The sequence below is a fragment of the Arachis hypogaea genome, chromosome 5, assembly GCF_003086295.3.
Source record: "Arachis hypogaea cultivar Tifrunner chromosome 5, arahy.Tifrunner.gnm2.J5K5, whole genome shotgun sequence".
Taxonomy (NCBI): domain Eukaryota; kingdom Viridiplantae; phylum Streptophyta; class Magnoliopsida; order Fabales; family Fabaceae; genus Arachis; species Arachis hypogaea.
In genome coordinates, this window is record NC_092040.1 from 33,925,464 (window position 1) to 33,939,332 (window position 13,869).

The window sequence follows — 13,869 nt, forward strand, 5'->3', positions numbered from 1 at the left end:
GTTGTTATTAATAATTAAAATTAAGATTTAGTTGTTTAAAAAAATTAATTTTGAGTTGATTTTATAACTATTAATATAAATTTTTTTATACTAATATCTAATTATATTTTTATATATAGAAAAAAATATTTTTTTAAATAACAAATATAAAAGTTAGTTATTTTTATTTGTATAATAGACTTAATACCTAATCAAATATAAAAAGTATACACATTAATTTTTTTCAAGTTTTATATAATAAATATTAAAATTAATTATTAGTAAAAATTAAACTCTTTCACATGAAAATAATAACTAAAAGGCTTATTATTTGATTTTTTTTATCTATATAGATTCTAGTCTTCTTAATTGACAAAAACTTTTATTTTCTACGACTTTTTTTAAGAGTAGTTTGATTTTATAAATTTTTTGTGCCATAATTTATAATGTTAGAATAAAGCTAACGTAATCTTAAAAAATTTATATTCCCGTAATAATATTTCCGTAATAATATTACGGGCAAAAATACTAGTTACTCATCATTTATATATATTTATTAGAATAAGTATATAACATACTCGTTAGATACCTTATTTTCAAGAACTAATAGATATGAAATAATGAGTTTCCTACTATATAATATTTGATGCCAAAACAAATATATATACAGAGTAAGTATTGGATTAAAACCTTCGAAACACCCCAATTCCACAATCTCAATAAAAAAAAGAGAAGGTATAAAAAAAAGGAATCATACAACAAAAATTTACATGGAAATTCATGTATTATGGGCATAATTAAAGGTTTCATGCACTAAAATATTCTGAACTCCGATTTGAAATGTACAAAGGTTGAATCAGATTTTCACTCGTGTTATAGACTGAAGAGTGATGATGAGCATAGGATCCAGCATTAAAACTATCTTCAGCATCTAAAATAGATCTGCTGAATTCGCCGCTGCAACGGTTTAGAAATGGTGGCTGCGTTGGTTCAGAAATCTGTTCCTGATTGTTGTCCTTAATCATTTTCACAACTTGTGACATTGATGGTCTCAGCTCTGGAGAAGCTTGTGCACAAAGCAACCCTATCTTAAGGAGTTTACATGCTTCCTCTGCAGGGTAATTTCCCTCTAGGCTTAGATCAACTATTTCACATAGCTTCTTTGTTTCATACAGGCTCCAAACCTTGCATATTGTACAGTTTGGGAGAACAAAAAACTGTCATCATCCTATCAAATGTATTGTGATAAGGCGAAGACTTACGTGTAATTGTTCTCAGATGAAATTGATAGTTAAGAATAGTCAGATGATTTGACATGTTTGAATAAATTGCTATGGAATGATTTTCAACTATCAACTTCACATGAAAACAATTGTAAGTGAGTTTTCACCTTGTGATAAAACTAATAAGTAATTAAAAAAAGGGGCAAATTGTGCTAATTTTACAATGTGAGATTATTACCTCATGTAGAAGGGAGATTGAATTTTGAACAATTGACCTAATTTTTTTTCCTGATACAATTTCAATGGCTAACACTCCGAAACTGTAGACATCTGCTTTCTCAGTTAACTTCCCAAGAATTACATACTCTGGTGCCATATAACCCCTATGCATATGAAAATGACATCATTGTAAGAGAATTTGTCTAAATACTTGAAATGTTTTGTAAAAAATCATATACTTACAGTGTACCAGCAATGGTTGTGCTAAGGTGAGAATTGTCTTCAGGGAACAATCTAACAAGTCCAAAATCAGCAATCTTGGGTGTGAAGTTTTCATCAAGTAGAACATTTCCCAATTTTATATCTCTATGAATGATTCTCATTTGTGATTCCTCATGAAGATAGGCCAAGCCCTCTGCAGTTCCTAACAAGATCTTATGCCTCACTTCCCAATTCAACCCTTCAGATTTCTTTCTAACTAGAGGAGCATATCACATTGAACACGTAATTAGCTAATCTAAATAAAAATGTTAATACTCATTCGTTTCAAAATAATTGTAATTTAAACAAAAAGAAAATAGTTTAATTTTGATGCATAAAATATTTTACACAGTCGCCAACCACATTCATTTTTTTGGATGACTATTAAGTAGTTACTTTTGCTGTAACGTGATTAGATATACGTGTAAAATTACTTTATATTGACACTACATCGAAATTATATTTAAAAAATATATAACAAAAACAATGTCAAATACATTAATGTAAGTAAAATACAAACCACAGAAGTGATCAGAGAGGCTCCCATTAGGTACATATTCATAAACAAGAAGGCTTTCAGGTCCTGTAATGCTGCACCCTAAAAGCTTCACAAGATTTTTGTGTTGAATCCCACTTATCAAATTCACCTCATTGAAAAAATGATCTGCCCATTGTGTTGTGATGAAGCTAAGCCTTTTTATGGCCACAATCTTTCCATCTGGCAGAACTCCCTACAAAACATTCATATACAAATTTTCTGGTAAATGTTATATGGACTAATTAATTACACTTAACTTTCCTAAATTTTTGTCTAAATAAAATTAGTATTATATTATATTTAAATTGGTGTTTAGTATTATATTTTACAAAATAAAAGAGTCGAATTGAATTTCACTTCAGAAACAAAATGACTATATGTAAGATCAGAATTTACTTTGTAAACTGAACCTGTTCCTCCTTCTCCTAGCTTATTGGAATCATTGAAGTAATTTGTTGCTTGTTCAAGAACTTCATATGACATATTTAGTTTAGATTGGTTCACTGTTTCCAAAAGCGCACCAAACTTTCTTCTTTCTAAAGTGAGAAAACAACATCAAAATATTACAATGAATTTTAGTAATTGAAGCTTTGAAGAATTTGTGATAGTCTTAAAATATCAAACTACTGATACCCCTTTTCTGCTTCAATATATTCATTCTTACAAAGAAAGTAACCGTTACAACGATCAGTAGCAGAGCCAAGGAAGAAGATGATGCAGCCACAATCAGAGGAAGGTTACTATGTCCTAAAAAAACAGTAATACATGTTGAAATATAAAATATATATTAAAAATGAATTAAATAATATGTGCATGCTGATTTTTCGTCTGCATAATATTTTTGTAAATCAAACAAAGAAAATTGGAGAAAATCAGACTGAAAACTAACCTTGTTTTCCGAAAGGGACAACAACATTGCTTGAATTATCATTATAGAACTTGTCATTTGAATACCTCAAGTAACAACCAACACTCAACACTCTTCCTTCTTCTTTTGAAGCACATGATTCAATCCTAGTAACAGCTTCATCCAAACATGTCTTGCATCCACTTTCATTCACAAATTTCCAGCACTGAGCCAAACCATAAACACTCACATTCCTATGATTCACAGACCCAGCATGGAAGAACCAAACATTATTTTTCTTTTGTGCTTCCAAGCTCAAATTCCTCACCAGTTCCATAGCATTAGCCTTGTAAACACTCCTATCCCCACCAAAATCCTTGGTTCCACACACAGTTTTATCTTCACCACTAACACTACTATCATTGAAGAAATTTTTATGATCATACCTCATGTAGCACCCATCAAGGAAGAGTCTTCCACCAATAGTGCCTCTCTGAAACGGCGAGCATCTATATCGCATAAATACAAATACAAGTATTAAATACAAGAATAATGTTAGAAAGCCAATTTTTTCCGGCTAATATCAGCCTGTTTTTTTAGGTGAAAACTCATGTGCAGTCGACTTCACATGAAGTTGATAACTGAGAGCTATTAAATGAAAATTTAGTTAAATCAGTCAAATCATCTAACGGCTCTTAGTTATCAACTTCACGTGAAGTCGACTGCACCTGAGTTTCCATCTTTTTTTTTTATTGTTTATCTTTAAATTCTAGATCATAAAAGATAATTGGCTAACTAAAAGTTAGTTCCTTATATATATTTTCTCTAAATTACAATAAAATACAGCACCTTATGTAAAATTAGTCACAAATTAAAATAAGTGAGTAAATGTGTGCTGCTATATACCTTAAGATCTTTGTTTTGGATTCAGAGAAGCAAACATCACAATCTGGTTTAGAGAGATCTTTCATACACTCACTAAAAGCATAGACAGTGGCATTTTGAGAGCCTTTGTGAAGAGCTGCAAATTTTTTGTTAGAAACAAGAGGGGTCATGGAGCTCAAGGCATCCCAGAAGTTTGATATGAAATCTCGGCGAACAGGTGGGGATATAATTATGTTGGAGCACAATAGCGCTGCCTCTGTCGTTCTTGGGTCACCAAGTGCGCAAGGGATAATGGTAATAAGTGCATGGTAACAACAAAGCAAGACAATAAGAAACGATGAAGAAGAAGAAGAAGGCATTGAATTTGGAACTTGGACACTTTAATTTGTTGGTAGCTTTTTATTTTGTTGTTGGAAGATATGAATAGAAATATTAGTGAGTGTGTAATTGGAAACTAAAGCTACAAAGTGAGCGAGAATGAATAAAAGTGTGTGGGAGAAAGAGACAAAACTAAGGAAAGAAAAATGAAGTGTGAAAATGGAATGTTAGTTGCATGGAATGCATTATATCATATGATCATGAAAAGGGAAGAAACCGTGTGAGGAGGTCAACGTATGATCCAAATTAATGTCTTACCTTCTTGTGCTTTTCTGTAAGAATATTCCAATAAAAAAAATTCTATCAAACTTTTTTCTAAAATAACATATAATTTATCTTTTATAATGTATCAACTTTTAATTAGGTGAATACTATTTAACTCTTTTTAAATTAAAAAACAAGTTACTCTTTATGATATATCTTCTTATTATTAATTGAAAATAAATTAACTGACTTATCATAATTAACTTTAACTTTAATCCAACTTAAATTTATTAATTTCATTAATTAATCATGATATAAATTTTTTAAATTATAAAAACTATTAAAAAAAAGTTTAATTTTATAATTTTTTATTTTTTTAAATTATACATTTATTAATCAATTTCAATCGCAAAATACAAAAAGTATCAAAAGACAAAGAATAAATAAAAAAAATTTAAGAGACAAAAAATTTAAAATTTTCAAAATTTTCTCTCTCTTACTTTCTTAATTTTTAAAAAAAATAATAAAATATAAAATTAGGTTATAAAAAATAATTGAACTTTTCTAATTATTTTTATAATTTATAAAAAAGTTATACCATAGTTAGTTAATTAGGTTAACAAAATTTAGGTTAGATTATTAAGAAAAGTTATACATAGTTAAAAATCATTAGAAAATTTTTATTTTATATTTTATTTTTTTTTCATAAAATTTAAGAAAGCAAGAGAGAAAATTTTGAAAATTTTAAATTTTGTGTTCCTCTTGAATTTTTTTATTTATTCTTTGTCTTTTTTGAGATTTGTTATATTTTTTATTGAAATTGATTAATAAATATATAATTTAAAAAAAATAAAAAAATTAATTAAACTTTTTTTAATAATTTTTATAGTTTACAAAAGAAGTTACATTATGATGAATTAATTAAATTAACAAAATTTAGTTTAGATTAAAAGTTAAAATTAACCATAATAAGTTAATTCATTTTATTTTATTTAATAATAAAAAGACAAGTCACAAGGGATAACTTATCTTTTAATTTAGAGAGGGTTGGGTAGGATTCACCTAATTTAAACATATATACCTTTTTTAATCTTCTTAGGGTGAACATGGATCGGGTGAAACCGGATTCATCTTAATCCGGATCCGACCTTAAATAATAATCGGATCTATATTTTTTAGACCCTTATTCGATTCTAGATTTGGTAAAATCATATTAAATTAGTCTTTCAAAATGTTCGAGACTGAACCGAGTCTTCGAATCGAGTGGGAACATGTGCACTCCTAAAAATAATAGACAAGTGTGTATATTTATTATTTATTATATATTACTTATATAATAGAGATTGAGAAGAATTTTTCGTAAAATTTTTTTAAAAGAATAATTTTTATTATATTTAAATAATAAACAAACAAATAAAAATATTTAAATTCAACTAAACAAGAGAATTGTAGCAAAAGCATTTCAACTTCAGATATTTCTAAAAACGTGATTTGAGTTTGAGAAAAGAAAATGTTGCAGATCAAAGTGATCCATGTTTAATTTGCTTTATACATAGGCTGAACATTAGTCACAACATTGTTCAGCAACCTTATTTGTTTATCCACTACTACTTGTTCTATTTGGAGTTTGGTTAGCTTCATGTTTTCTACCCTTTTTTCTTCACATCCACTGAAAATCCATTTTTTTATATTAATAATTCAGAAAAAAAAAACGAACAAAAGAGAAATAAAAAAGAAAATTGAATTCTAGATGTACAAATTAATGAAACCCGGTTGATAAATAGTATCTTTCTATTATAAGTCTTAAACAAGCTAAGGTGTTTGAAGGAGTACAAATTTTTTTTTTTATTCGAATTATTTTGTTCTGGAATGATTAGTGAAACAAGATAGAATAAAAAGAAAATAGAGCAGGTATCATAACAAAGTTAAAAATTTAAGAAGGAAAAGCTATATATATTTATGAATAATTGTGTGGACCTAGTTTTGGTGGAAAAAGATATCTTTAAGGTATGTTTAGAGTAATAGATATCTTTTATTGTGCTTAATTTTTTAACTATTTAATAAAAAAATAAAAAGTAAAAAATAGAATTTTATTTTTGCCCTTTCCACTTTTTAGATAAATTAAATAATTACTATAGAATTTTCCTATATTTGGTTTAGAGGTAAAATTGAATGTAAAATTTACCTCTAGATGTGTTTCTTGTATAAGCTTGCCAGCTAGGTATAGGGGATTTTGTTTTATATAAATAGTTATAAACTTTTAAGGATCCATATATCTTAGTGCACTGTCAATTATAACAAACTAATTACATCAACACCATGCACCTTCCCACACAGTTAAAAATTATTTGTAGGAGGGAATGAAAGCCAGTACACACATATATATATATATATATATATATATATAAAATAATCTTTAATTAGTAACATAAAGTATCATGTGACCTTGCTATCCTCTTGATTGATCCACCACCACTTCTTAAGCAATAATGAATGCTTGAAGGTAGCAAAGGTCCTTGAGAAGTTCCATAAGAGTTCCAACACACAGCTTGCTGTAATAAACCTTGGTACTTAATAGAGGGTCTAAGTTGAATGTCAATTAAGTCAACGTCGGTGCATGGTAAGGAGTTGCTGCACGCTAGATGGATAGGTTGCACCCCATAAGTCCCACTTATTTGGTTGAACTTAACACCTGAAATCACCACTGCTTCTGTTTCGTTCTTACACGCATGCTTGTCACAATAGTATTGGTCTATCATTATTGGATACATAACATCATACAGTTGGATTCTTGAGAATCTCACATTTTTAACCATACCATTTCCACCCTATAATTAAAAGAAAATTAATTGGAATAATTGGAGTCATGTAATGGGAATATGTAATAAATAACCCCATGCACTTTTACTTACGTGCAATTTCTGCTGTAAACTTTTAAAGGGGATGATAATGCATGTTACCCAAATTGATAAAACTATTTTCTCTTAATAATATTATTTTACCTTTTTCTAAAACTATCTATAATATTTTATAGATATAATATAAAAGTATCAGAAAATATTGATATATGACAAATATAAATTAAAAATAAGTTAAAAAAATAATTGTAATTAAAAACAAAGGATGTTATTGATTTAGAAGTAACATTATCATTTTTTACTTTTAAAATGTAAAGTTTGATACCTTAAAATTACTTTTATTAAAAAAAGGGGAAGGAAAGAAACAGTTTTCTATATTGTTAATAATTTTTTTTTGTATCAATTAGTAATTGTAGGATATCAAACTTCACATCAGAACTTATATTATAAATTGCATGTAAATAAAATTTCATGATTTTTTTTTTTTGGCATTTCCCCATGCCCTTAGGTTATTTATATTAATACCTGCCATGTTTTGATCCTTGCTCCATATAGAGTATTTTTCATTGAGATATCCTCAACTATGATGTCAGATACACATGCCACGCTTTTGTCTTTCCCTAATCCTCCTAAACTATATTTTTCAAAAGTTTAAATTTATAAGGATCAGCATATATAGTTTGATAGCAAATCAACTTCTACTAGCTAAATATGCTGGTATATATAATAGTTTATAAAAAAATAATCACTAAATTAATTATTCATATAAAATACATATCAAATTATAAAATATACATTGAAAATAAAATAAACAATACAAAACTGACTTTTAGTACACGCATAATATGTTTTTACAATAATAATAATAATAATAATAATAATAATAATAATAATTAATAATAAGAGAAAATTTCATTCCCTTTTCCTTCAAGATGTTAAAATGACACTTCTCTCCCCTCTATTTTATAAATGTACATTATTTTCCTTCCTTCTAACTTTTAAAAAATCTCCTCTTTAATCCATTTTAAACTTTTTGTGTTAACTAATGTTAACTTTATTCATTTTTTAAGAAAAAAATATTTTTTTAAAAAAATACCCATTAACAAAAATTTTATTTTTTATCATTAAATTTTGCTTACCAAAATATCTTTTAATAAATTATTCTTTTATTGATTAAATTTTATTTTAAAAAATTTAATAATTATATTATTTTTTTCTAAAATACCCTTCAATAATTTTTTTAATTATTAAATTATAATTTTATCAAAAATTTTGTTAACAATTTTTTTATATTTTACTATTAATTTTTCGATTTATATATATTATTTTAACATTAAATTAAAAATTTTAGTAAGATTATTTTTCAATATCAATATATATTAATTGTTATACATATTAACAATGGTAAGATTTTTTTATTTAATGTTAAAATAATATATATTGATATAAAAAATTAATAGTAACTATAAAAATAATTATTAACAAAAATTTTAGTGAAATCACAATTTAATAATTAAAAAATTATTGAAGGCTAGGTATCTTAAAAAAAATAATTTAATTATTAATTTTTTTGAAAATATTTTAATAAAAATACAATTTAATCAATAAAAGAATAATTTATTAAAGAAAAATTTGGTAAGCAAAATTTAATAATAAAAATTAAAATTTTTGTTAATGGGTATTTTTTCAAAAAATAATTTATTTTTCCTTAAAGAATGGATAAAGTTAACATTAGTTATCACAAAAAAATTAAAATGGATTAAAGATGAGTTTTTTTAAAAGTTAGAAAGGAAGAGAATATACATTTATAAAATAGAGGAGATGAGAGTGTCATTTTAGCATCTCGTAGGGGAGGGGAGTGGAATTTTCTCTCCAATAATAATAATATGTTCTTATTACCTTATACCATGGCCGGGGCCACACATAATATGGTGGACATGAACCTTAGAGCAACCGGTTTGGATGGATACACAGTCATCTCCTGATATCAATGAATAACATAAAAAAATAGCAACTATTATATTTTTTAATATATATAATGTAAAATATAAAATATAGTAGTCTGGTTTCAGTTGGATATACACCTACTATATATGCACACACAGTGCTACAAAAGTTATAGTTCAGTTATTATTAATTTATTATTATATCTTTTCATGGTGCACGTTTCAAAAGTTAGTTGTGGTGACAGTTTACCGTTTAAAGTTAATTAAAAATTTGGAGGAAAAAAAAAGTCTCTTATGCATTGTTGCTTTTTGAAAGTGGGAACTGCACTATTCTTGCAATGATTTAATAATTTACCAAGATTCTGCCTTTACCAACAAGGTACATACATATATATTACAAAGTCACTTAGAATAATTAAACTAAACTTACATTATTTATTATGGGTGGCTTACCAGTTTGAATATCAGAGTGCTGAATTTGCACATCGTGTGTGTTCTGCAAGTGAATTCCATCAGTGTTAGGGCTATTCTGTGGGGAAGAAATTGTAATGTTGGAAACTTGAATCCCCTTTGAGTTATCAAATTTTAGATGGCATAAGGGACTGTTTATGATTCTGATATCACGAACTGTTATATGGTTGCTAGAATAGAATCTCACAGCCTTGTATCATGAACAATAATGTCAAAAACAAGAATTAATTAATAACATGCATGTTATGGTGTGTTAGGATTTAGGAAAGAAAAATCTTACAGTTGGCTTCATGTATGGAATGTGTTTAGAGTAGCTCTTCTGCAAGAATTCAATTCAGAGAAAGAAAGGTGAGAAATTTGATTTCCTTACTGTTATTTTCATTCATTTTATTTTCATTCATTTTATTTATCAGAAGGCGAAAACTCTTGTATAAATATTTTTATATGAAATTAATAGTTAGAAGCCATTAAACAAGGATTTAGTCAAATATATCAAATAATTTGATTATTTGATAATTCTTAATTATCAATTTTACATAAATATACAGAGCATATGAGTCTCTACTTTATCATAAATAATTCCAACTGAATATGTTTTTATTTATTAATAGTTAAAAGTTATTAAATAACGATTTAGTCAAACATATCAAATTATTTGATGATTCTCAATTATCAATTTGACATAAATACACGAGCATACGAGTTTCTACCTTATCAAAAATAATCCAACTGAATATATTTTTTTATTACTGAGTTTAATTTTGGTGACAATGTAAAGTATTTTATATAGTCGTGCAATCACATTCATTTTTTTAGATGACTATTTACGCAGTTAATGTGAAAGTCAATTATTTTTACTAATATAACGTTATATAATTAGATGTACGTATAAAACTATTTTACAGTGCATCAACATTAGATTCTTTATTACCTGGGTCTCATAATTATAAGGTTCTGAAGAGGAGGAAGTAGTCCACCAATTAGAGCCTTGGCCATCAAGAGTTCCAGATCCTTTGAGTGTGAAGTTCTGTAGCCATTTGAAATTTATCCACTGATATAAACTTGATTTTGGCCATGAAGATGCCTCTTCTGGAGCCACTAGAGTTCCATCAATCTGTTAATAAAGAAAAGAGTTTTGTATTCCCATTAATTAACCTCACATAAGTTAAAGTTTTAAAAGATTATACACACATACAGATTCATATTATACATAGGATACAGAAATTCTATTGTGGTACCCATTAAAAAAAAAAGAAGATAGATCCACAAAATATGTAATTCTTATTCTTTTACTCTATATGAGAATGTCTTCTTAAGTTAAATATGTTAAATTAAAGCAAACCTGAAGAGTGAGATCTGGCATACAAGGGCCTTGTAAAGTGAGGGGTTTGAGAAGGAATTTGAGTTTAGATGGAACTAAAACTGTAGCACCACCAACTTTGCATGCACTTCTCCATGCAACTACAAGTGCCTGTTTAATTCTAAACCAAGTTGGTTACTTATATATTAATTGGAAGATTTCAACTATGAATTAATACAATGATATGTATGCTTTTGGTGCTTAATTAATTAACCTGTGAATCATCAGAAATTCCATTGCCCTTTGCGCCAAAGGACATAATATCAAAAGTGTTGGTGGACAGTGGCGGAGACGGCGACGGAGATGGCGATGGTGATGTGGCTCTCCCTCTTGTGTGACGTTTGGGGAGTCTTTTGTTAATCATGTTTTGGCGATGATTGTTCTTCCTTGCTTCTACTGAGATTATAGAGAAGGTGATAATAGTTATCACAATCACCAAAAAGGAGAGCAAAAATAGTTGACAGAAGCTTCTGTTCCTCTTCATATTCCCTTAATTGTTTAATCTCTTCACTATACTATACTATTAGGAGTGAGAATACTAGGAATAATTTCTGGTTTGTGTTGTGCTTCATACAGGGAACTAACTAGGATGGTGCTTATATAGTGGAGGAAACAAACAATTAATATATTGTTTCGTTTTGGAGGGATGTGAGTCTTTATAAAGATAATAAACATTGTTAAAATGGTTTACCAATGGGCAGATATTTTTATAAGAAAATAATAATTAAGATGTTAATACGTATTATATTAAATTATTTAGTCAAATTATGTTAATAAATAATTCCATTAGGTTTTTATTATTATATATCCATCCTTTTGTCAGATATTATATGTAAAACTTTAACAAAATAATCATAATAATTATTTTTAGATATAATATTTTAAATTTTTTATATATTTAAAATTTAAAATTATATCTTCTTAAATAAAAATAACAAATTACAATTAAAATAATACAATCAAAAATTATTTCTTCAGTTCTAATTTAGTATATATGACTTTTTCGGTTCTAATTTTTTTATTTATGTAATTGTTAGATATTTTTTGTGTAAATGAGTTTGTATGAATTTTGGACGTTTTTAAAAGTATTTTATGTACTATCTTATTATTTTAAATAATGTGTAATAATAATTCACTATAACTCACTATCAGAATATTATATATTACATATAGATCTATAAATTTAGTTCTCATTATAGATAAACCGATAGAATAATCGATAAATTTTGTTCATCAATAAAAATTTCGCTAGTAATAATTTATTGACAGATTTTTTCTTTTTATAATAATTAACATAAGTCTTATTCTATCTCTTTTATTTCAACTTTTCTTTTAGTTTTTTCAACTATCAGTTTTAACTTCTCTAATTTTTTGTGAGTTTTTTTTAAATGAGTCAAAGTATGTATCTAATAAGTTACTATACATTCATCTATTTGTTGAATAACATGTTAAAAAATTTTTTTATTGAAATTATAAATCTGTTTCCACAAATCAAAAACAAAGTTATAATTTGTAGATGATCTTTCACATACAGAGTTTATAAAAGTAATTTTAGACTTGATAAAATTAGAGAAGAATGTCCGTTTTTGATAAACTCAATTCTTTTTTATGTTGCTGTACACTTCTTCTTAAATCAAGTCCTTATCAATTAGTGGTAGTTTAATTCCTTATGCTTGAGCCTCGACATGTTAAATACGATTTCTACCAACTTTAATTTTTTATAAACTTCTATTGCATAATGATTATATTAGTTATATAAACCAAACTTCAAATAATATATAGTACACTATTTCATAATAAATATACATATACAAAGAAAATTAGCATACAAAATAATTTTTCCAATGTAGTATGAGTCGTTTCACAACAAATTGAATTGATTTAAATGGATCACTCCTATGATAAATAATGAATAAGAAGCATACATGCAAAATAAGATAATTAATAGTTTAACCATACCATATCATTTCATTCATTGACTCCATCTCTATTGTGTGTCACGTGCGTGTGCGCACTACAATAAAATAGTATTTTGTGACGATTTTTTAAATTTTTGACGACAATTTTAAAATTTATTAAATATTTTTACGACGGTTAAAAGATGTGCTATGAATTTGACTGTTGCTAGTTGATATATATAATTGATGAGTTTGGAAAACTCAAGTTTATTTTGATGATGAACAAACATTATTGAAATAATTAATTACAAAATTATTAAATTAATTATTATTTAATTAATAATTTTGTGATGCAGGTTTTTTTATTGGGCCGAACAGAAAAGAAGAATTATTACAAGCCCAATATGCTTAAAACCAATCAGCCTTGATTAATGCTTCCTATATTATGTGGCTGAAGCAATTTGTGATTATTTGGGCCAGAATTCAAACATTGCCACAAGCCCAAATTAAAAATTGTTGCTACAATGCTTGGTCCGAATCTTGTTGAGAAAGAAAGCAAATTGTTTTGCTTCATTGCTTCCAACGGATCTCACCTCTCATCAAGTGATGGATTTCAAAATTTAATTAATTTGAATTTAGCTTACGTTGGGAACCATGATAGAGAAAGTAATTGATTTGATTGATTGCATTAATGCCACACGCTACTCAGCATAGAGGAAAATAAAAGCAACTTACTTTTGCTTAATTTATTCATCTTCATTTAATTGCTTTTCTCTTACTCTATCTACTTTCTTTACTCTGT

General features: G+C 26.8%; 2 protein-coding genes across 3 annotated transcripts; both read right to left on the reverse strand.

Annotated features, from left to right (window-relative positions):
- Nucleotides 1-656: 656 nt before the first annotated feature.
- Nucleotides 657-4,489, reverse strand: LOC112801156 (cysteine-rich receptor-like protein kinase 3). Its single transcript, XM_025843731.3, has 8 exons — nt 3,974-4,489; nt 3,110-3,576; nt 2,854-2,967; nt 2,617-2,756; nt 2,203-2,413; nt 1,665-1,899; nt 1,441-1,585; nt 657-1,163 (listed from the first exon to the last, which is right to left on the reverse strand). Exons 1-8 carry the CDS (start codon nt 4,309-4,311, stop codon nt 786-788), a joined length of 2,028 nt encoding a protein of 675 aa, XP_025699516.1. The 5' UTR covers nt 4,312-4,489; the 3' UTR covers nt 657-785.
- A 2,295-nt stretch (nt 4,490-6,784) lies between these two features.
- LOC112799645 (polygalacturonase At1g48100) lies at nt 6,785-11,759 on the reverse strand. 2 transcript variants are annotated; one of them, XM_072237062.1, is made up of 8 exons: nt 11,384-11,759; nt 11,152-11,280; nt 10,741-10,923; nt 10,090-10,128; nt 9,792-9,834; nt 9,292-9,373; nt 7,918-8,026; nt 6,785-7,362 (listed from the first exon to the last, which is right to left on the reverse strand). In XM_072237062.1, exons 1-8 carry the CDS (start codon nt 11,651-11,653, stop codon nt 6,955-6,957), a joined length of 1,263 nt encoding a protein of 420 aa, XP_072093163.1. In that variant the 5' UTR covers nt 11,654-11,759; the 3' UTR covers nt 6,785-6,954. The 2 variants fall into 2 exon arrangements, with proteins under 2 accessions (XP_072093163.1, XP_072093162.1); XM_072237061.1 differs by having other exon boundaries at nt 9,792-9,999.
- Nucleotides 11,760-13,869: the final 2,110 nt, after the last annotated feature.